General features: G+C 45.7%; 1 protein-coding gene across 10 annotated transcripts in view; it reads right to left on the bottom strand.

Annotated features, from left to right (window-relative positions):
* The window catches only part of lekr1 (Leucine-, glutamate- and lysine-rich protein 1), a 424,197-nt gene that overhangs the window by 222,780 nt on the left and 177,650 nt on the right, over positions 1-23,767 (bottom strand). For all 10 annotated transcript variants that reach the window (XM_070883546.1, XM_070883550.1, XM_070883544.1 and 7 more), the window contains 2 exons: positions 2,692-2,811; positions 1,948-2,123 (listed from right to left, as the gene is read on the bottom strand). In XM_070883546.1, the coding sequence (XP_070739647.1) occupies positions 1,948-2,123; positions 2,692-2,811 (296 nt within the window). The remainder of the gene's footprint in view (positions 1-1,947; positions 2,124-2,691; positions 2,812-23,767) is intronic.

Raw genomic sequence — 23,767 nt, 5'->3', positions numbered from 1 at the left:
GAGGGGGGTTGATGAACGGGAGGGTGGGAGGGAGGGGGGTGGCTGAATGGGCCCGCCGACGATGACGATGACGAAGAAGAAGCTGTGCCACCGCCGACTCTTCGGGTGTGGCCCGCTCCCAGTGAGATGCCGGGCGGGCGGGCCCTGCCGCCAACGTGGAGTGGGGGGGAAGGCTGAACGGGAGGGAGGGAGGGGGAGAGGCTGAAAGTGCCAGGCCGCCGCCGCTGACACTTCGGGCGGGGCCCAACCCCAGCGAGATTTCGGGCGGGCGGTCCCAGCCGATGACGTGGAGGGAGCAGGGTGGGAGGGAGGAGGGGAGCTGAACGGGTGGGAGGGAGGCCCAAGTTCCCGATCTTCCCGCGCATGTGCAGAGGTCCCGGCACTGTTTTCAGCGCCTGGACCTGGCTCCGCCCCCGACCCCTTGTTCTGCGCCATGCCGAGCACGAAGACGTCCTGAGGAGACCGGAGAATCACAAGGTAAGTTTTTGGCGCCCTTTTTATTCTAGAAAGTCGGCGCATCTTATGGAGGTGCGTCGTTTTTACAGAGGGCGGAAACTTGGACCCATAACTTCTACCACCCACTTGAATTGGGCAAGAGCAAGAACCTCCAGTAGCAATGTGGATAAAAATTAAAGTGAAATTGGGATTATAACCATGTTTTCTGATGTGATTTGCATTTATTAATGAGGCTCCTGTTGGTTTCCCACTGGAGCTCTGGTCGCCATGATTGAGGTCCAATCTGAAAATTTAAATGGGCGGACAACAAGCGGCAAGTCGGCACTTCATTTCTGCTCATGATTTTAGTCCCACCATTGCCCTGTTTTTAGATGCGAACATTGGGGCAGGGACATTAATTTACCCTCATGGTGTGCAGTATCTTAAAATTCTCAATGTATAACCAATTCCAATTTAAAAGCAAAATATCAATGGAATAAAAGTCAATTTACAGTGAATGAGAAAAGAAAATGTTCCTAAAAACAGTGATTTCACTCTGAATGGACTTAGATATTAATTTTGCTAAAGCAAATGCAAACGTCAGCTTAAATTCATTCTAAGGTTGTCATCCTATACTGTATTAGGTACATCTGCAACTTTAATAATTAAACACAATCACATTTTCTGGATGGAGAAAAGTAACTAACTCTTCTATATGCATAAGGAATTGTAAGGGTGCATTTTGAGATGTAAAATGACCAGTTTGCGTCAAAACTTTGCAAATCTAATTAGGCTAATGATATACAAGAGGCTGGAAATTTGGTTGGAGGCTACTTGGGGCGCGAATGGTGATGGGGCGGTAAATTTTGTGCCGGAAAATGGTTTGCGACGGCAGCCAAAGGATTTGGTTGCTGCACCTTGAGCGTGGAATGGAGCACTAAGGGAGGCGTTTCACATCTCTTAGGGCACTCGGCCGGGTGAGCAACCGAAAATCCCGAGCTAAAGAGCTGGCCTCATAGCGCCCTAAGAGAGGCCTCCCTGGAAAAAAAATTGGGACTAAAAGCACAAAAAACATTCCCGATAAATTACGCCCCCAAATACAGGTGAATTGCAAAAGTAAATCAGTCAAATATTAAATTAATTTACCTTTTCCAATCATTCCTTCCCGTAGCACCCCAGGACAGCTCTGCACACCAGATTTCACAGGTGCTGTCACCATGGGGTGATACGGGTGCCGCTACAACCTAATTGCAAAACGTTGCACACTGATTCGACTCTCCTGGGAGGTACTGGTCTGCACAACCGGCACCGGCACGCTGAATGTGTCGAGCAGCGTGAATGCCGGCGCTTGCGGCTCCGACCCCTTTAGCGCCCCTATTCCGATCCTTTCCACGGGCGCTAAGCGACCGAATTTCTACTCCAGTGTGTATAAAACCCCATCATTTATTGGTATTTAGCTGCAAGCCATGAGCCATTTTTATGTTTCAGCACCAGTAACAGGATTACACTCACCCATCTGTACAGCACTGGTGGTGACCTCCATGCAATGTGTCAATGTTTTGCTGAAAGGGCCCCATATCATCAAATTGCTCCTCACATCTTCCCTAAGCACTGCCAGTTCACTCCTTATTCCCTGAAGGAAAGCGGCTGCCTGCTCCACGATGTTTTCTTGCTGCTTTGTTCGTTCCCTGTGAAATATGATATTGATTCAGTTCAAAGATATAATCCCTTCTGTTAATTTACTTCAGCCAGATTTTAATGTGGTGCTAATTGAGTCCCAATTATGTAATCTCAATGCAGTCCTACAGTCAGTCTGAAGGAATTTAACACTCTCACCTCAAGGAAACCTAAATCTGAGTGTACAAAATAGAAATGTTGTAACAAAAGACCAACTGCACCCATAAACATAGACGATTACTATAACTTGGTTAGGGAAACTGCTGTCTTTAATTATTGGTACTGATGTTAGAAGCATGCAACGTGTCACCTGCTTTGTTTGATCCCTTTTATCCGCTGAAAATCAAAAGAATCTGCAAGCCTGCTGGGACACAAGAATCGTTTGAAAGGTTCCAAACAGTTGTTAAACATCTGCTGCCTTTTTCCTGTCATGCTATCCTGATTCCTTATTAAAAACAAAACCTTAAAATTTCACATGCCATGCATTCTCCAAGCAACATAATGACAGCATGCATTTCAGTGATTTTTCCTTCTCAATTTTTCAGTAGTGTTTGTGTATGATTTTACTGATTTCCTTACCTGAAAAGTTTTGATTGGCTCTGAGCTACTAATAGCTGACCCCAAATGCTGTCCATTTTCAGAAACGTGTTCTCCAATTCTTCCTGTTTAGTTGCAAGTTGTGTACTCAAGAAATTCAAACTGAAAAATGTGAGAAATGTAATTATTTTACACCATGCAAGATAGAGAATGAGAGAACATTTTGGACAAAACAAATGCCTATGCATTTTTTAATACACTTATCAAACAAATGGAACTCATTTTTTAGTATTAATGCAAACATGTTTAAGCATTCTTCCAATTGCAAAATGTATTGGTGCTATTTTAATATCTTGAAGTGCATACATTTCTTTCCCTGCTTCAAAGCTTCTGCATTATTTTGTAAAGTAATACACAAGATGGCTCCTGGGTTGGCAACTCCTTAATGAGTTCTTCTCCTCTGTATCCATTGCCATCCTTTGCCCTTCCCCATCTCATTTCTTCCATTGCTTAAGAACATAAGACTATAAGAACATAAGAAATAGGATCAGGAGTAGGCCATACGGCCCCTTGAACCTGCTCTGCTATTCAATAAGATCATGGCTGATCTGATCATGGACTTAGCTCCACTTCCCCGCCCACTCCCCATAACCCCTTATCACCTTATCGTTTAAGAAACTGTCTATTGCTGTCTTAAATGTATTCAATGTCCCAGCTTCCACAGCTCTCTGAGGCAGCGAATTCCACAGATTTACAACCCTCTGAGAGAAGAATTTTCTCCTCATCTCTGTTTTAAATGGTCCAGCCCCTTATTCTAAGATCGTGACCTCTAGTTCTAGTCTCCCCCATCAGTGGAAACATCCTCTCTGCATCCACCTTGTCAAGCCCCCTCATAATCTTATACGTTTCGATAAGATCACCTCTCATTCTTCTGAATTCCAATGAGTCGAGGCCCAACCTATTCAACCTTTCCTCATAAGTCAACCCCCTCATCCCTGGAATCAACCTAGTGAACCTCCTCTGAACTGCATCCAAAGCAAGTATACCCTGGCTCTAATAGTGGATGGCTTTTAGCCCAAACTATAAGTTTAAAGCTACCCATGCAGAGTTCACCGTCCATCCCTTGACCCTGCTTATTCTTTGTTTACACTGAGTTCTTTTCAACTGCTGGAACTCTGTTGAAATTTGACATCCTGGATTCCTGTCATCAGGAATATGCTGCTCTACTGGACTACACTGTTTGACTCAGCTGCTATGACTCTGCTCTGCTACTCAGTCACTTCAAGTTTTAAGATACCTTTTTCTAGCCGACAACCCATCCTCCACCTGCTGCTTTTACCTGCTGAGCTTCTGACTACTTTAATGCACTTTAAAAGCTGAAGCATTAATCAGAAAGGGCAGTACACCTGGCCAGAGGCATACTGCATCCCTTGGATGGATGGTCCCCAATCTTTGGTTGTCTCTGCTTACACAACTCTCACCTATGACTCCAGGTAGTCACTTTGTGCATGACGGCAGTCAAATTAGGGAAACTAGGTGAAGTTAGCCCACAGATTTGTATCCCAAGTGTTACAGAGACATCCCTCTCCTCAGTGCACGAGGAATGCTGCGGCGAAGTAGGTGGACTGAGCAGATATGTTAACTTCTCTAGCTAAAACGCATGATAGCAAGGCTGTGTGGAAAGCGCAGGTCTTTGGTATAGTGCATCAGATACTGCAAGCCATCAACTACAGCCCTCCCCATCTCTAGACATCTCAACTGCATCTTGCAACTGGATTCAGATGTGGGAGGCAGAGATATTGAGGCAAAATCTGCCAACATTTCCCTCACTTAAATCTACCTTACACACAAGTGCCATGTATCTTGTATCTATTTTATTTTCATCATTATCTTCCATATCTTCATCCACAAACCCTGTAGTGATGGGCAAGCAGTAAAGCAGCTGGTGAGGTTACACCAGCAGCTATAGTTGCACATCTGCACACAGGCAATGCAGGACGTAAGGTGGTTCCTCACTGAATGAAACATCAGTGGAGTTCGGCATCCCCCTGGATGACTGAGCAACCCCCTTTAGGATCACACTGCTCACCTCCATGGCATGGGAAAGGGACTAGAAAAAGTGTCCTAAAATTGCCCACTTCTCCGTTCCCTGGTCAGCACGTTGCAGCTGGTGGTCTATCTATTTTTGTGGCCTTAAACATCCAAAATCAAGAGCCAAATCTCCCTCTCAGCATTGCTGTCTGAAATTTTCAAGCGCTAATGGATAGTGAATCCACTCTTAAACCTGAATGCAGACTGCACTGATTGCCATAAAACAGAACAGATATAAAATAGTCATTGCAGCAGTAGGCAAAACTCGTTGGCAAACTGGTGCTGGCTTTACCCTCTTCTGGAGTGGCCGGCCCAAAGAGGAACAACGTGAGGCCTGTGTTGGCTTTTCTATCAAGTCCAGTAGCACAGACAAAATTGAGAACTTTCTCAAAGGTATCGATGGCCACCTGATGACACTAAGATTGCCACTTGCTGAGAAATATTATACCACCATCATCAGTGCGTATACACCAACCATGACAAACCCAGATGAGATCAAAATCAAGTTCTATGAAGATCTTTATCACGCTATCTCTCGGATTGCCCAAGAATGACATAAGTACATAAGAATATAAGAATTAGGAGCAGGAGTAGACCATACGGCCCCTCGAGCCTGCTCCAGCATTCAATATCATGGCTAATCTTCGACCTCAACTCCACTTTCCCACCCAATCCCCATATCCCTTGATTCCCCTAGAAGCCAAAAATCTATCTCTCAGCATTGAATGTACTCAAGGATTCAGCATCCATAGCCCTTTGGGGTAGAGAATTCCAAAGATTCACAACCCTCTGAGTGAATAATTCCTCATCTCAGTCTTAAAAGGCCACCCCTTATCCTGAGACTATGCCCCCTAGTTTTAGCCAGGGGAAACAATTTCTCAGCATCTATCCTGTCAATCCCCATCAAAATCTTATACCTTTCAATGAGATCACTTTTTATTCTTCTAAACTCCAGAGAGTATAGGCCCAATCTACTCAATGACAAACTTATCACTCTGGACAACTTCAACGCTCATGTCGGGTCAGACCATCAAACCTGGTGGGTATCGTTGGCAAACATGACATTGGAAATTACAACAGCAACAACCTTCTACTCTGAAGGCAATGTGCTGAATGCAGCCTTATCACCAACACCATCTTCAGGTTGTCAAACAAGATCAAGACATCTTGGATGTACCCTCAGTCCACACACACATTTGATTGATTATCTCTAAATCAGAAAAAAGGTCATCAACAATGTCAAGATCCTCAAGACAATGAGAGGTGCTGAATGTTGGACAGACCACAGCCTCATTCACTCAAAACTCAATATTTACATTAAACCTCCTCGGAGGGCAAAAAAAATCATCCAATAAGTTAATGTTAGCAAACTCAAATCTGTTTGCTCAAGACAAAAAATCTGCACAGCTATTCAAAAACATTTGATTACTGTAAATACTGCTTCGCATGACACTGAAGCTGACTGGAACTGCTTTAGAAATGCAGCCCACAATGCAGTTATGGAAGCCTTGGGCCCAACTGCTGTAATTACCAGGACTAGTTTGATGAAAATTATGATATAAAAAGGCTACATGATGAGAAACACCACCTGCACTCATCACAGCTAAAGGACACATCATCAACCAAAAGGAAACAAGCTTATGATAACATTAGTAAACACGTCCACACCGAACTAATGTATGACATCTGGAGGAGCATAAAGGCAGATGAACTGCAGTTCTAAACTAAAATAGTTGAACTGCAGTTCTACGCTGACCAGAAGGACATGAAGAACTTCCGTAATATAATTAAAATGGTATATAGCCAACAATCTATTGGCTCTACCCCTGTTATGAGCACCAATGAAATCACTCACCACACAGTCAAAAATCAGTTCCTGTCTGCGGATTAACAATTACCACCTGTTCCCGCATCTCCCTCCAGAACGTCCTTGCCATTAATTACCTTATTGTGGATGGTTGCATTGACAGCATGATCTTGACGGAAATTTGGCTCACGGGTGATCCTTCTCCCTTACTGAAGCCTCCCCATCACGGTATACCTTCCACCGTCTGCTCTGCCCAAACTGGTGTGGCCCTTATCACCAAATCTCACCTTGGGTTATCTCCCTATTCCTCTGGCACCTTACCTTCCTTCAAGCACCTTACCTTGTTCCACCCATCTCACTCCTCCTTTAAAATCCTCGTCCGTTTCTGCCTACAGACGCCCCATCCCTAGTTTTTCATCTCGATATCCTTTTACTCCTTTCCATCTTCGGCCTCTTGTAAGAAATCGTGGAGTTCAAGAAATAAGTCTGTTATGGGTTCCCTAGCTCAGCAGTTTGTTTAATTTGAGGGCATAGAAGGATTCAAGTCATGTCAGGAAAAGAGTTGTACAGAGAGCTGGGTTGTGAGGTCAGAGAAAGAAAAACAGGCCTTCAAGGTCCAGCTATGGCGATAAGGGATTTAGTAAGGAGCCTTAAAGATGAACAAGCTGTCTCTTGAAAGAACAACAAGACATTCAGACAGAGATAGGGAAGAAAACGACCTCATAGGTACCCTCCCCTCGTGATTGGACAATTGAATGGGTAAAAAATGATTGATGCAAGGTATCCACTGGCTCACCGAAATAAGGTATAAAAATGGGCAACCAAGAGAAACAGGCAGACCGAGGAGAGTTTCCTCAAGGTGGCTATCATGTGGGTTTCGGCCCAACACCTTGGTCAAGCTCAAACCTCTGAGGTGGACTCACTATGTTGGCTTCGGCCTAACATCTGAACCAGCTTGGGATCTGTTCAGAGACCACTGTTTTGCCTCAACATTCATCCATTCCATTCCGGGACCGTAAATCGTTCTCATCTGTCATGGGTTGTATGTCCACTATATCTATCTTAATCGCGTATTGCAAAGGATTGTAATTATAACTGCTGCTCTTTAATAAAATGCCTTACAACTCATTGTTATGATGGAATAAAGGAGAAGAGGGAAGTTCATGTCTCTCTTCTGATGTTCTACAGTGTTTTTTGTTTTCAGTGTGAATGGTAATGCCTTTTTACAAAGCATGTGTGAATGTTTAAAAAGTTACAGTATTCCTTTTGTCTGAAAGTCTGTCTTTAAAAAAAGTGTATGTTATGTTTGTTTTAGACTCCACCCACTTCACTGTGCACAGAGCTAAAAGCCATTTAACCCTTTGTAATCTTGTCTTTGCATTGAAAGTTTTAAGAATGTGTGAAAATATTGAAGTTAAGCTGCCAGAAAAACTGAGAAAAACAAAAAAAGTTTGTTTAACAAGAGATTAAGTTTCAATCTAAGTTTAACCTTGGAGTCATGGTTGCTATAGCAATTTCCAAAGCAGTTTGATTTGATTTGTTTAATTGTGAAAACTAATTTTTCTCCAGTTATATGCAGTACTTTTTGTCATTTGAAAAGGCAACTGAAGAACAAAGATACATATGATGTAATTTACTGGGTTTTTATAATCTAAAAATGCTGTCTTCCCTGATGAGAATGTTTTATTTAAAGTTAATAATGATGGTGAAGCAAGAGATCCAGCAGTTTTAAGAACTTAAGAAGTTATCTGCAGATATCGGCAGACATAGCTTGTCCAAGTGGGAATGTTTGATCTATGTTTTCTATCTTAAATATTGTATTGGACAGTAAAGTTCCTCCAGGGCTCATGGATGAAATAGAATGGTAATTAATGGGATGCCCCAATTACAATGCAGATAGAAACAGGAAAATTATATTACCAAATTGAATTTTCCTAGCTTTCTAGTGAAAGTCAAGAAAGTTTAGTTATGGAAAGTAAATTGATAGCTTTCTCTTGGAGACATTTGTGTCCTTGCCTATGCACCTTTTAAGAAAACTGCATTGATAGCCTAGCCACTTTCCAAGACATCGGGACCATGCAGTGGGAGCTGAGCAAAGATCTCCAGACGATTACAATATTTTGATAAGGTAACCTGAAAGCCCGAGAATGCATGGTGAATTTGCACTGAAGAATGGGTCTCAGACATGCTCAGTTATTTGACAACAGCAAGACATGAAATAGTTAATGTGGCTCAGGAGAATGAGACAACTTTTAAAGCATTGAAACATACTCAATCGAGAAACTATCTAATTAATGAAACAATGAGGATAGAGTTAAACACACTGTTAGAGGGATTGAAATTGAAGTTGAAGTGGAGAGTTACATGGAATTTGGATTGGAACAATTGAAGGCTAGGGAGAAATAAATTTTGCAAGAATTATCCACAAGATGGATATGAGTAGAAGTGAGATCTGAAGAATCTTTTAAGTCCATGACTTGTTGATTAAATGTTAAACTGTAGTGTCGCTTGAAATGATTGTAAGATTGAATTTAACTGTGACTGTAATAATTGTGTTTTGTAGGTAACAGAGGGTGAGAAAAGCCAGTATGAATCCAATATAAGGTGGTTTTAGTGGTGCCTCCTCTGTCACTACTACCGCAACTACCATGCTTTACGGGTCTAACAAGACCTGCTCCATTAATAGCCCCAGTTTCTGCTTCACACCATATCTGTTTTGGAGCAAGATAACTCGAGAATAGATATTGAAATTGACAGCGTAGGGGACAACTCACATTGGTGAGATATTGGACTTAATAGATCAGCACATCCTTAGGTTCATATTATTTCACACGCTTTGGGAGCTCTTCAACTTGTAATGATAGTGTATTTGATATATGTACCCCATGTAGTAAAACTTTGATGCGTAAGTCAATTGTGTACTCATTTTTATGACTAACCAGCAGCAAAAAATAATTAATTGAGCATACCGAACGAGAAGATCCGAAACAATGTAGAAACAACTCCCCCAGGCGGGGTAAGATCAGGAAAGATAGAAGAAACAGAGGATACCCCAGACAGGGCAGAACTGAAACACCAGAACAGTGAGATCTTACATTTCAGGAAAAGAATTGCACAGAGTTGCAAGGTCAGAGAGAGAAAAACAGGCCTTCAAGGTCTGGCTATGGCGATAAGGGAGCCTTAAAGATAAACAAGATGTCTCTTGAAAGGGCAACATGACATTCAGGCAGAGATAAGGAAGATAATGACCTTATAGCTAGCCTCTCCCCTCTGATTGGACAATTGAATGAGTAAAAAATGATTGATGCAAGGTATCACCAGCCCACCAAAATAAGTTTTAAAAATGGACAACCGAGAGAGAGAAACAGGCAGACTGAGGAGAGAGTTTCCTCAAGGTGGATATCATGTGGCCTTCGGCCTAAAACTTGGTTAAGCTCAAACCGCTGAGGTGGACCTCTCCATTCTGGCTTCAGCCCAACACCTCCACCAGCTCGAGATCTGTTCAGAGACCACCGTTCTGTCTCAACTTCCCTCCGTTCCGGGGCCGTAGATCGTTCTCATCTGTCACGAGTTATAAGTTTACTATATCTATCTTAATCACGTGTTGTATCTGATTATGCTTATAACTGCCGCTCTTTAATAAAACACCTTACAACTCCTAAGATCCTTTGGGCAATCTGTGTGTGACCTGTGATCCAAATTTACACTCTGCATGAAACAATTTATTATCTCGGTTCCATCTCAACTTACCTTGCCTTGTTCCTCTCTATTCATTGCTCTCCCTTAACCTCTCCCTCCACCTAGCCCTTCCATATAAATTCACCTACCCATATTGATGGCCAGCCCCTCGACCTTGCCATCTCAAGTGTCCTCTCTATTCCCATAGTCTCAATCACAAACAAGGCTATCTCTTCTTTGTATACCTCACTGCTCACATCCCCCTTTCAACCCTACTTCCTTCTGCATCCACCCCTCCACCCGCCCCACCCCTAGAAAAAATACTCCCCCATGTCACTTACAAGGCACTTTCAAACCTCCAACTGTCTAGCCATTGGCTCTCCATTCACCATGATTCTTCTGCAGCTATCGATCGGCTCAATCACACCCTCCGGTCAGCCTATGATGTTGTTGTTGACAGCAAGGCTCTTACTCTCTCCCACCCTGGTCCAAGGGGTGTAGACTTGAACATATATGCCGCATAAAAGCTAATCATCAGGCCCTGCTCTCCTTTACCAAAGCTGCTCACTACTCCAAGATCATCCTGGAATAAACTTAATTCCCAGCTGCTTTTTTTAACTACCAACTATCTCTTTAAACCTTCTTCCCTGCCCCGTCCACTCTCACCTGTAATAGCAATTGCAAGGAGCTCATGGATTTCTTTGTCATTAAAACTGAGACCATCCCTTCAGCTATTTCTGCCACATACTTGCCTTCCCCTTGCCCTTCAAGCATTTCCCCCTCCTGAACTTACATCTTTCATCAGCTTCTCACCTATCTCCCCTCGTACCCTCTCCAAGCTCATCTTATCCATGAGACCCATCTCCTGCTCTTTTGACCCTCTTTCAACTAAACTACACATCACCCAACCTCCCTTCCTGGCCCCCATGCTAGCTGATATTATAAATGGTTCCCTCTCCTCAGGTCTTGTCTCCTTTCCTTTCAAATCTATCTTCCAATGCCTCATCTATTGTCCAGCTCAATGGGACAGCCCTCACCTGATTCTACTCTTAACTATCCAGTCATAGCCAGCGAATCTCCTGAAAAAGCTTCTTTTGCACCATTACCACTGAAGTCCCCCAAGGATTTCTCCTTGGCCCTCCCATTTCTCATCTATATCCTGTCCCTCGGCGGCATCATCCAAAGATATGATGTCAGGTTCCACATGTATGCTGATGACACCCAACTCTATCTCACCGCCACCTCTCTCAGCTCCTCACTGTCTCTGTTGTCAGAATGCTTGTTCTGATGAGCTGCAATTTCCTCCAATTAAACATTGGGAAGACCAATGTCCATTGTCTTTGGTCCCCCTCCACAAACTCAGTTTTCTCGCCAAAAATTCCATCCCCCTCCCTGGCTCATTCTGAACCAGACTGTTCGCAACCTTGATGAGCTTCTGACCTCATATCCTTTCTATCACAAAGACCGCCTACTTCCACCTCCATAACATCTCCCGACTTTGCTCCTGTCAGCTTATTTACTGCTGAAAACCTCATCCATGCTTTTGTTACCTCCATACTCAATTATTCCAATGCTCCCCCGACTGGCCTCCCATCTTCAACCTTTAACGAAAATGATTAATTTTGTTAATTAGTCTATTGCTTATTGGAGTTTGGAAAAGTTAAAAGAAAAGAAGAAAGACATTTATATAGCACACTTCACGACCACCGGACGACTCAAAGCGCTTTAGAGCCAATGAAGTACTTTTTGAAGTGTAGTCACTGTTATAATGTGCAAAACGCGGCAGCCAATTTGCACACAGCAAGCACTCACAAACAACAATGTGATAATGACCAAATAATCTGTTTTTGTTGTATTGATCCATTTTATTCAAATTTAAAATTAAGAAATAGTGGGTATAGCCACTTCACACTGTTCCATATATTTCAATGTCGAGTCTCTCAGTGAGATACCAGTGCAGCGAAGCTTTTGGAGGAGCAGGGCAACTCGGACAGCAACTTGCTGATTTCTGTATTTAACTGCAAACGTGCAGTTGTTGGAAGTTGCTGTCCAATTTACACTTTAAAAGGTGAGCGCTGTTAGCCTCACTGCTATTTCAAAGCAAAATCCAGCCCATTAGCGAGAGTCTAGTAGCAATGAGTCCAGATGATTAACTTTTAGCAGGACAGCAAAAAATGCTATTTTAAATATATTCTAAAACATTCATTCAAAAAGGAGATACATGCTATATAATTGGCTGTGCACTTTAAATTGCTACAAACTACTCAAACATGCATCATTTAAATCTTTAAAGTGAAAACTAAACTCCTAATCAAATTATTCTTTCCATCAACTTACTCAATTCGCTATCTAATTAATTCCTGGACACCGTGGACCACTTCCCATATCTCGGGAGCCTTCTATCAACAAGAGCAGACATCGACGACGAGTTCCAACACCGCCTCCAGTGTGCCAGTGCAGCCTGAGGAAAAGAGTGTTTGAAGACCAGGCCCACAAAACTGCCACGAAGCTCATGGTCTACAGGACTGTTGTAATACCTGCCCTCATGTATGGCTCATAGACATGGAGCATGTACAGCAGACACCTCAAGATGCTGGAGAAATATCATCAACGATGTCTCTGCAAGATCCTAGAAATCCCCTGGGAGGACAGGCGCACCAACATCAGCATCCTCATTCAGGCTAATATCCCCAGCATTGAAGCACTGACCACACTCGATCAGCTCCGCTGGGCAGGCCACATAATCCGTATGCCAGACATGAGACTCCCAAAGCAAGTGGTCTACTCGGAGCTCCTTCACGGCAAACGAGCCAAAGGTGGGCAGTGGAAACACTACAAGGACACCCTCAAAGCCTCCCTGATAAAGTGCAACATCCCCACTGACACCTGGGAGTCCTTGGCCCAAGATCGCCCTAAGTGGAGGAAGTGCATCCGAGAGGGCGCTGAGTCTCAACGACGCGAGCATGCAGAAATCAAGCGCAGACAGCGGAAAGAGCGTGCGGCAAACCAGTCCCACCCACCCCTTCCCTCAATGACTATCTGTCCCACCTGTGACAGAGTCTGTGGCTCTCGTATTGGACTGTTCAGCCACCAAAGAACTCACTTCAGGAGTGGAAGCAAGTCTTCCTCGATTCTGAGGGACTCCTATGATGATGGTGTTTCTCTGTTATTCCTCTGGTCAGAGTATTCTATGTCTCTACATCAGACCTGAGGGGCCATGATAACTGTTTTCACTACTGGATAAATGATTCAATTTTTGATTCAGAGGTCCTGTATAAAGTCCATCTGCTGTGACATTAGTTTTTCAATTTAAATTTAAATAATTTCACAGGCATTGCACAAGAATAGTGAGTCCATTTACCTAAAATTCCTAGCAGGCAACTCAAACAGCTTTAATAATTTTATTAGTTTTCTTACCATTTTAGTTGGTAATTTTCACAACCGCAACAATTATAGTTGAGAAAAAGAAACTTAAAATAGCTTATGGTTCACTTTCCACAGGGCTCTGCAGCAATAGGAATTTGGACTAAAAATAATGATTGAAAAAAACATTCTGTGAATTTGGGCATTTGAAAATGTAGTGAGGACAGACAGCTGCAACTAGCAGAATAAACTACATCTGGAAACATTCACAATAATTAAAGGAAATAAATTCATTATTTGTTTTGAATGTAACAAAGTTAAAGTGCTTTTATTTCTAATAAAGGCACTGTTTTTTTAATCATTCAAATTGTTTTACCCAGAGACACACATGCAATATTGAGATCACTTGAAAAATGTAGGGCTACTGTAATTCTAATTAAATTGTTAGTTGCCACAATAAATCTATGGGCGGGTTCAGATAAGGGGTAAATTTATAAGTCTGAAGAAAAATGTCAAGGATCTAGGGCAGAGTAGTGATATGGGTAAAATCAAGCAGATTGTGTCAGGAATGGACAGAGAGTTTAATAATGGTAATAGAGAATTAGCGACTAAGGTCTCATCAGGGAAAAATAGTAAAAAGTTAAAATTAAAGGCATTGGGTTGGATTTTTGGCTTATGTGATTTCGGGGCGGTAATGGCAGTGGGGTGGTCCTGATACTGCCTGGAAAAAACTTGTGCCCTCGTCTGCAAATTTTGCCAAAAATGAGGTTCTATGATAGGCGGAGCAAAATCAGACGTTGCGCAAGGAAGTTTTTGCGCTCCAACCGAAAATCACGGCATTAAAAATGTTCATAATTTCGTGCATGCGCAGATGCCATTCAATTTTCCTGGGCGTAGGTGGTACTTTAAAGCGCGCTGGCTTCTTTCGCGCATGTGCAAATTACCCGGCCCACTTCAGAGACAGCGGGAGAGATGGCGCAGCAAGTGGGCAGGCAACATGCAAGGCGATTCTCTCCAGTGGCTGCTGAGGCCTTAGTGCAGGCCATTGAAAGGAGGTGGCCTGCACTCCATCTGATTGGGGAAAGGAGGCCAGTGCCCAACATAGTTAGAAGAATCTGGAGGGAGATTGCACATGAGGTCTCAGCGGCAGACATGGTGGCCAGAACTGGCACACAATGCCGCAAGAAGTTCAACGATCTCACGAGAGTCGTCCGGATGAGTAACTTTCACATTTATGTAGGCCTCTCATGATTGCAAGATCACTGTCTCACACAATGTTAAGTCTTTAATGGAGCTGCCCCTTCTCAATGTGTTACAGGCCATTGTGTGGGTTGGTGAAAACAGTAGAAAGCTGGAGGAACACTTCTCCAGCTATTCCCTCTGCATTTAGGATGCACGTACCCTCTTGGCCCCTAATCATTGTCAACCCTCCTCTCACTCCATTCACACTGTTGATATGCGTTTTCCAAACATCACCCTGAGCCGCTATGCTACCTGCCTCTCACCTCCTCCCACTCTTTGAAAAACCTCACTCAACAGCCACACAGATTGAACTGGAGACATTTGCACATCCACACAGTGGCAGCTATTGAACAATGGAAAGTATATATAGCACAAGAGGAGGTGGACCCTTACTGAACCCTTCTTCTTGCTCGTATTGCAGGTCAAGCTCTTCCATAATAGACGGGAGCAACATCAAACAAGAGGCGGACATCTGGAGCTGTTGGAGCTATTCGAATTGGAGCAGTGAGTGTTGGCCCTCATGGGTACCTCAGTTCGCACAGTGGCCAGGGGCAATGCTGAGCCCCCTTTGAGTAGTGAAGGTATGTGAATAGAACTTGCAACTGATGTGACTTCTTTGACTCCTAACATGAGTGCCTTAGCCTCTTTACATATACATGTCCAATGCCACCATCCTCCTATCATCCTGCTCCCTCCCCTGCTGCGAACCACACGTCCGTTGCTTGCTGCTTATAAATAACGAGGCAGAAGTGCGCCAGCCTTCCTGTGAGCCATCTACATCTGGCCACGAGGGAGATGATGAGGGAGGGGCTGAAAGTCTGCTGACTGAGTGTCAGAGCACAGCAGTTGTGCCGTCTGGGGACAGAACATAGGGGTACAAAGGCGACTTCCAGGATTTGTGGACTCTGAGGCTCCTGGCCCCAGTGGCCTACAGCATATGCCGAGTGGGAGAAGAAGCTTGGAGGCCAGCTCCCCAGAGGGTAGTCCTGCTGAAGAACAGGCAATCGTGGACCTAGACTTGGTGGCTATGTCCAGGGGGAACACAGAGATGCATCGCGACCTCATGGCTGCATTGGGTAGGATCCTCCAGAGCATTGACAAACTTGCTGTGAGTGTTGCGGAGGCCGCCTCACGCATTGTCTGTGTATCTGATGACTCCAGCGAGCCCATTCTTGCCCACTCACAGAGGCAGGTGGCCTCCAGCAGCATTCCAGAGTGTGTGGTGCATGCCATGGGTGAGGTTGCAACAGCAATCACATCACAGGCACAAGCTACACTCCAGCTTGGTGATGTCCTGCGGTCGCTGACTGCTGCCATCCTCTCTGTCTTCCTCACTGTCTAACGGGGAAGTGACAGTGCGAAGCAGGCCAGCAAGGTGTGGTGCCACATCGTGCTCCGGATGCTGAAGCACAGCCCTGTGTGTCACTGGTTCCCAGGAAATGGAAGGTGCTGTCCTTCCTCAAGATTATATCATTTCAGCTCCCACCACTGACTCTCCCACCATACACCTTACGCGGTCCACTCCCGATCCATCAGAGAATGCTGCCGCTGATGCTGAGCTGGTCCAGGGAGTCGTCCTAGGCCGTCTGCACTGTCTGACCCACCAACACAGCAGCCCTCAAGCAGCCTTGCTGCAGGCACTGAGGCCTCATTGAGGAGAAACAGCAGTCGTGAGAGAGGGATAAAGGGAAAGGGTGGGAAAGCTCAGGGCAAGTACTTTTAAGGGGTCTGAGAATGTTGTGTAGATGCCCTCATGTATTCTGACGATGCTTGTAAATAGTTCAGTTGAAGTAATCAAATGCATTGTTCTTGAGTGCCTTGCAGAAGACTGTTTATTGAACTATTTTGTTTTGTTGCAGGGGGGCTGTTTGAGACTTTGTGGGAGTAAATTTTCACTTTTACCGTTTGGAATGATACACATGACACCAAATGTAAAGATCATCAGAGATGTGCCTTCATGGTTGCACATAGCGTTGCCAGTTTTAGCTGCATCCCTCAGCTTCCACCATTCAAGCAAAGCGGTCCATTATGAGCTGGCGACGTGCGGCTCTTGGTCTGGCAGCATCATGACACGGCCTCCCCCATGGATGGGTTGGCTGTGAAATCGGGGTCTCGCCAAGCTCCTCTTTGTGGTCCTCCTCCCGAGGTCGGCCTGCAATCCCAACTAGCAGCGCCTGGCCCCTCATGATGACCAAGTTGTGCAGCATGCAGCACACAACAATGAATTCGGAGACCTGTTGAGAGGAGTATTGAAGGCTACATCCAGAGCAGTCCAGATATCAGAAGCGCTATTGAGGACCCTATTTGTCTCTTCGATGATGTTGCAGGTGGCTGCATGACTCTCATTGTAGCGCTCCTTGACTTCTGTGGTGGGGTTGTGGAGGGGGGTCATGAGCCAGGTGGCTAGGCCATATATTTTGTCCCCACGCCCTTCCCTTTGTCACTGAAACATTCATGAGACTCTGCTTTCACACAAGATGAAAGCATTATGTGCACTCCCTGGACAGCAAGCATTCACTGCCAGGATGCGCTGAGTGTGGCCGTTTAGGGAGATGTATCCCTTTCAGTTTCTGAAGACCTCTGCATTGTGGAATGGTACTCGCAAGGCCACGTGTGTGCAGTCAATGGTTCCTTGAACCCTCGGGAAGCCCGCAATTCTGCCAAACCCTAATGCCTGCTCATTCTGGATGTGGCTGCGCATTGAGAACTTTATGAAATACATTCTGCAGGAATACAGAGCCTTTGCGATATGCCGAATACAGCGATGTGTAGCATATTGAGAGATGTTGCATATGTCTCCTGCTGCTGCCTGGAAGGAGCCGGAGGCATAGAAGGCCAGCGCCACAGTCACCTTCACTGTGATGGGCAGCGCAGTCCTGTTGGCACTGGAAGGCTGTAGGTCTGCCTGTAGGAGATGGCATATCTCTGTCAGCACCTCCTTTCTGAAGCGCAGTCTTCTCACACACTGCTCCTCTTAACAGTAACCATAGGGGCCAATTTTCATCAAGGTCTCCGCCTGTCCAAGTGCCACCCAAAGTGCCGTCGATGGCCGCCAAGGCACCGGACGGTACTTTGAGCGGGATATTCATGGCCAAGGTCCCTCGAAGGTAGACGGGCAGCAAATGGACAACGTACGCTGCTGATCTGGGCGGCAGCGGGTGGGAGGTCTCATTCTCAGTGGCAGAGGCGCCTGCCGCACAATTGCCGCCGAGGATGGAGTCGGGCCCACAGAGGGTCGAAGATCTGAAAATTTAAATCACTAATAAAAAATACAAAAACTATCCGAAGACCTTCAGGGGACCCCATGCAGGTAACTCGCTGTTGAAATGTTTTTTTTTAAATGTTCACTTACCTTTCTTTCAGGTTCTTCAGACTTACCGTTGGGGACAGGCCATCCTACAGCCAGTGGTCCACCCCGGTTCTGCTGCTGAGTCCCGCCCGCAGGGAGCTCGGTGGGCGGGAGGTCAGTTGTGCCACTCGGCCATCTGCTGACGTCAGCTGGGGGTTCCCGGCGGCTCTCTCCTCCCGCCCGCTCCAGCCCGCTCCAGGCCACCTCCAAAGTGGCACCGGACGGATCTTCGGGAGCAATGTCGGCGGGAGTGGGCGGCAGGCTGATGAATTTTGGCCCCATAGTGTTAGACAGAGTATAAATCAGGAAATTAGAGGAGCATGTAACAAGAGTAATGCAATAATCGTGGGGGACATTAATCTTTATATAAACCGGTCAAACCAAATTGGCAAAAGTAGATTAGAGGATGAGTTCATGGAATACATTAAAGACATTTTTCTAGAACAATATGTTAAGGAGCTAACTAGGCAACAGGCTAAGCCTCCTCCCCAGAAGTTATAAGGAGACTGCAATGGCAGATAAAAGTGCCGCTTTCAAGTCGGAGGTGTCATGTATTCAACTGTCATTGTAACCCATGTATAAACTGACCTAAGTTGTACACTGTGAGAACATTAACCAATAGGTGGTGGACTTGTGGGAGACACTCCTAACCTGGACTTTCAGGTATAAAAGGGGAAGCTCCACCCACCTTCATCACTTCAGTGCTGGCTAATAAAGGTTACTGATCACAGAGTGACTTTCTCTCAAGTATGGGCCTCGTGTCCATTTATACTGTATAGTAAGGACATATTATTGGCGACGAGAAACTGGGATTTAAACCAAGCGAGCATGGCCACTAGCAGCACAGACGAGAGGTACTGTGTTGGTGATGATTGGGACGATTTTATTGAGAGACTACAGCAAAGTTTCGTCACTAAGGAATGGCTGGGACAGGATTCGGGCGACAAATGCAGGGCTCATTTCCTGATGGTTTGTGGATCCAGGACCTATTCCCTGATGAAAGGCCTTCTAGCACCAGAGAAGCCAGCGGATAAGACTTTTGAAGAGTTCAGTAAGTTGATCGGGGAACAATGTAAACCGGCGAGCAGCATGCACATGGAAAGACACCGGCGGCGAGAAGGGCAAAGCATTCCAGACTTCGTGGCAGACCTCCAGCGACTGGTGAGCCTATGTAAGTTCCCAGATGCATGTAGAGCAGAGATGCTGCGAGACTTTTTTATTGAGGGCATCGGGTACGCTGGGGTTTTCAGGAAACTGATTGAGACCAAAGACTTGACCCTGGAAACGGTGGCTTTGATGGCCCAGACATTTATCTCAGGGGAGGAAGAGACCAGAATGATATTTGACAAAAATCTTGGTTTAAATGCAGCAAATGGACAGGGAGTCAACATTGTTAACACGGCACACAGTTCTCCAGGCAGACAGGGGCAATCGAACATGCCCGAGCATGTAGTCGAACCCAAAGGGGGAATTCAACAGGGACAATGGCTAGCTGAACGGCAATTCATGCCGTCGCACGGGACAATGCGACCAGTAATGGGGCCATCAACACCTGTCAATGGTACGCTTAAGGACAGTTACAGAGACAGTCAGAGACGATCGACTGGTAATGGACCTTTTGTTTCCAACAACGGCTCATGTTGGAGGTGTGGAGGCAAACACACTGCCAGAGCCTGCAGGTATCAGCAATATACCTGCAGAAACTGCAATGTCAATGGTCACTTGGCGCGTATGTGCAGGAAGCCTGCAGCCAGGTTGATGTACGAGGAGGACAAGAAGATGTATGTCCTACGAGGTCAAATGGACACTGGGGGAAATCACGGGAAGCTGGAGTTCAGCGAGTTCATGTGGAGCACATATACAGTTCATACACCAGGACGCCACCGATAATGATGAAAGTGCTCCTCAATGGCATCCCAGTATCAATGGAGCAAGACACAGGGGCCAGCCAGACCCTGATGAGTATCAAACAGTTCGACAAGTTGTGGGCGTCCAAAGCCAGAAGGCCAAAATTATTGCCAATTGACGCACAGCTACGGACATATACAAATGAGATCATTCCGGTGCTAGGCAGCGCCACGGTAGTCGTGACCCACAAAGATTCAGAGAACAGGTTGCCACTCTGGATTGTCCCGGGAGATGGTCCTGCACTGCTGGGGAGGAGTTGGCTGGCTGTCATGAACTGGAAATGGGGCGATGTCAATGCAATTTCTTCTGTGGAGTGAATATCATGCTCACAGGTCCTGGACAAATTTGACTCACTATTTCAACCCGGCATTGGCACTTTCATGGGGGCCAAGATAGTGATTCACATAAACCCGGACGCCAGGCCAGTACACCACAAGGCCAGAACGGTGCCGTACATGATGCGGGAAAAGATAGAAGGCGAATTGGACCGCCTGCTGAGGGAAGGCATCATCTCGCCAATAGAATTCAGAGTCTGGGCCAGCCCGATTGTACCGGTGCTCAAGGCGGATGGGTCGGTCAGGATATGTGGTGATTACAAGGCCACCATCAGTCAGGTGTGTGTTACAGCATGTTAATGCCAAGGGTCAGTTACAGCCGGTAGCTTATGCCTCCAGAAGTCTGTCCCAGGCAGAACAGGGCTATGGGATGGTAGAAAAGGAAGCGCTTACATGTGTAGATGCTGTAATAAAAATGCACCAGTACCTGTTTGGCAGGAAATTTGAGCTGGAGACAGATCACAAATCCCTAACGTCCCTTTTGGCCGACAACAAGGCCATGAATGCAAATGCATCGGCCCGCATATAGAGGTGGGCACTCACGTTAGCCGCCTATGACCATACAATTCGGCACAGACCGAGCACTGAAAACTGCACCGATGCACTCAGCAGGCTCCCACTAGCCACCACCAAGGGAGCATCCGAGCATGCTGCTGAGATGGTCATGGCTGTTGAAGCTTTCGAAAGCGAAGGCTCACCTGTGACAGTACGTCAGATTAAAGTCTGGACAAAGAGAGACCCGCTACTGTTTTTAGTCAAGAAATGTGTCCTGAATGGGGACTAGGCAGCTACGTATGGGGCATGCCCTGAGGAATTCAAACCATTTCACAGGCGCAAGGATGAACTCTTGATTCAGGCCGATTGCCTACTATGGGGAAACCGAGTAGTCATGCCCCAGATGGGCAGAGAGATGTTCATCAGAGAACTCCACAATGAGCATTTGGGCATTGTCATGATGAAGGCAATTGCCAGGTCACACGTTTAGTGGCCAGGGATAGATGCAGACCTGGAACTTTGTGTTCGCAGGTGCAACACGTGTGCCCAGCAGGGCAATGCGCCCAAGGAAGTCCCCCTTAGCCCCTGGTCCTGGCCCGCCAAGCCATGGTCATGCATCCATGTGGACTATGCAGGTCCTTTCATGGGAAAAATGTTTTTGGTTGTCGTAGACGCCTACTCCAAATGGATCGAGTGTGACATTCTCAATTCAAGCACATCCTCTGCCACGGTAGAAAGCCTACGGGCAATGTTCACCGCCCATGGTCTACCGGACGTCTTGGTCAACGACAATGGCCTATGCTTTGCAAGCATTGAATTACAGGACTTCATGGCAGGAAATGATATCAACCATGTCAGAACGGCACCGTTCAAGCCGGCCTCAAACGGCCAGGCAGAACGAGCAGTGCAGATAATCAAACAGGGGATGCTCAGAATCCAAGGGGGCTCCCTACAAAGCCGCTTATCACGCCTCCTGTTGGCCAGTAGATCCCGACACTCGCTCACAGGGGTCCCACCCACAGGGCTGCTAATGAAAAGGACGCTCAAAACCAGGTTATCCCTTATACATCCACCATGAAAGAAATTGTTGAGAGCAGACGCCAGTCACAATGTGACTACCATGACGGGAATGTGAGGGCGCGATGTATTGATGTCAATGACCCTGTCTTTGTCCTCAACTACGCTGCAGGGCCTAAATGGCTCGCAGGTACTGTGATTGCCAAAGAGGGGAATAGGATTCTGGTTGTTAAACTTACCAATGGACAAATCTGCCGCAAGCGTGTGGATCAAACAAAAAGGAGGTTCAGCAATCCCATAGAAGAAGCAGAGGAATAACACAATGTAGAGTTCACTCCTCCACAGGTGACCGAACACCGGAACCAAGTGGAGGAGAGCCCAGTCACTGTGGGCAGTCCGGACAGGCCTGAGGCACCGCAAACAGCAGACACTCAGGCCAGCGCCCAACAACCGGAGCCTCAACTCAGGCGCTCTACAAGGGAGCGTAAACCACCAGAGAGACTTAACCTGTGATCCCAATAAGACTGGGGGGGGGAAGGTGATGTCATGTATTTAACTGTCATTATAACCCATTAATAAACTGACCTAAGTTGTATACCGTGAGAACATTGACCACTAGGTGGTGAACTTGTGGGAGACACTCCTAACCTGGACTTTCAGGTATAAAAGGGGAAGCTCCACCCACCTTCATCACTTCAGGGCTGGCTAATAAAGATTACTGGTCGGAGAATGACCTTCTCTCAAATATGGGCCTCATGTGCATTTATACTGTATAGTAAGGACATATTAGGAGGGTGACGGAACGTGCTGTGCGCAACCGTTGCAGTCAATGTGACCTGCAATGTAGGATCCTCCTCCCTCCATTTAAATGGTCCGCCAATACCGCCTGCTGTACCCTGGGAATGCGTGTTTTGTTAGGCGTTTCCTGGGGCGGGCGTATAATGCGGCATTAGGGCCTAATTTTGCATCCGGAGCACTAGCGGAGCATTAAACAACGATTGAAATCATGATCTCAGTGAAACTAGAGCGCGGGGTGGTAAGTTTTTGCGCCAAATGTGCCAACCAGGTGATAAAAGCTGGACGACTGCCGTTATGCCTATAAACACCCTTTACTGCCCCTCCGGGGCACTAACACAGGCGCAAGGGAGCCGAAAATCCAGCCCAATATATGTGAATGCACCAAGCATGCTTAACAAGATAGATGAATTAATGGTACAAATGGAACTAAATGGGTTTGATCTCGTAGCCATTACTGAAACCTGGGTGTAGGGTTACCAAGGTTGGGAACTAAATATTCCAAGGTACTCGACTTTTAGAAAATATCGGCAATATAATAAAGGATGAGATAAAGGCAGCAGGAAGTAAGAATCTTAGCCCCGAAAATCAGGATCTAGAATCAGTATGGGTGGAACTACGAAGTAACAAAGGGCAGAAAACACAGGTGAGAGTAGTTTATAGGCCTCTTAAAATTAACCATAGTGTTGGACAGAGTATAAATCAGGAAATTAGAGGAGCATGTAACAGGGTAACACAATAATCACGGGGAACATTAAGCTTCATATAGACCGGTCAAACCAAATTGGCAAAAGTAGATTAGAGGATGAGTTCATGGAATACATTAAAAAGTCAGTTTTCTCAAACAATGTGTTAAGGAGCTAACTAGACAACAGGCTATTTTCGATCTAGTATTGTGTAATGAGACAAGTTTAATTAGTAATCTTATAGTAAAGGATCCTCTGGGGAAGAGTGATCATAATATGACAGAAATTCATATTAAGTTTGAGAGTGATGTTGCACAGTCCGAAACTCGAGTCTTAAATTTAAACAAAGCCA

Source organism: Pristiophorus japonicus, chromosome 6 (genome assembly GCF_044704955.1).
Source record: "Pristiophorus japonicus isolate sPriJap1 chromosome 6, sPriJap1.hap1, whole genome shotgun sequence".
Classification (NCBI taxonomy): Eukaryota; Metazoa; Chordata; class Chondrichthyes; family Pristiophoridae; genus Pristiophorus; species Pristiophorus japonicus.
The sequence above is the reverse complement of the archived record's forward strand: the minus strand, read 5'-3'. Positions and strand labels throughout refer to the sequence as shown.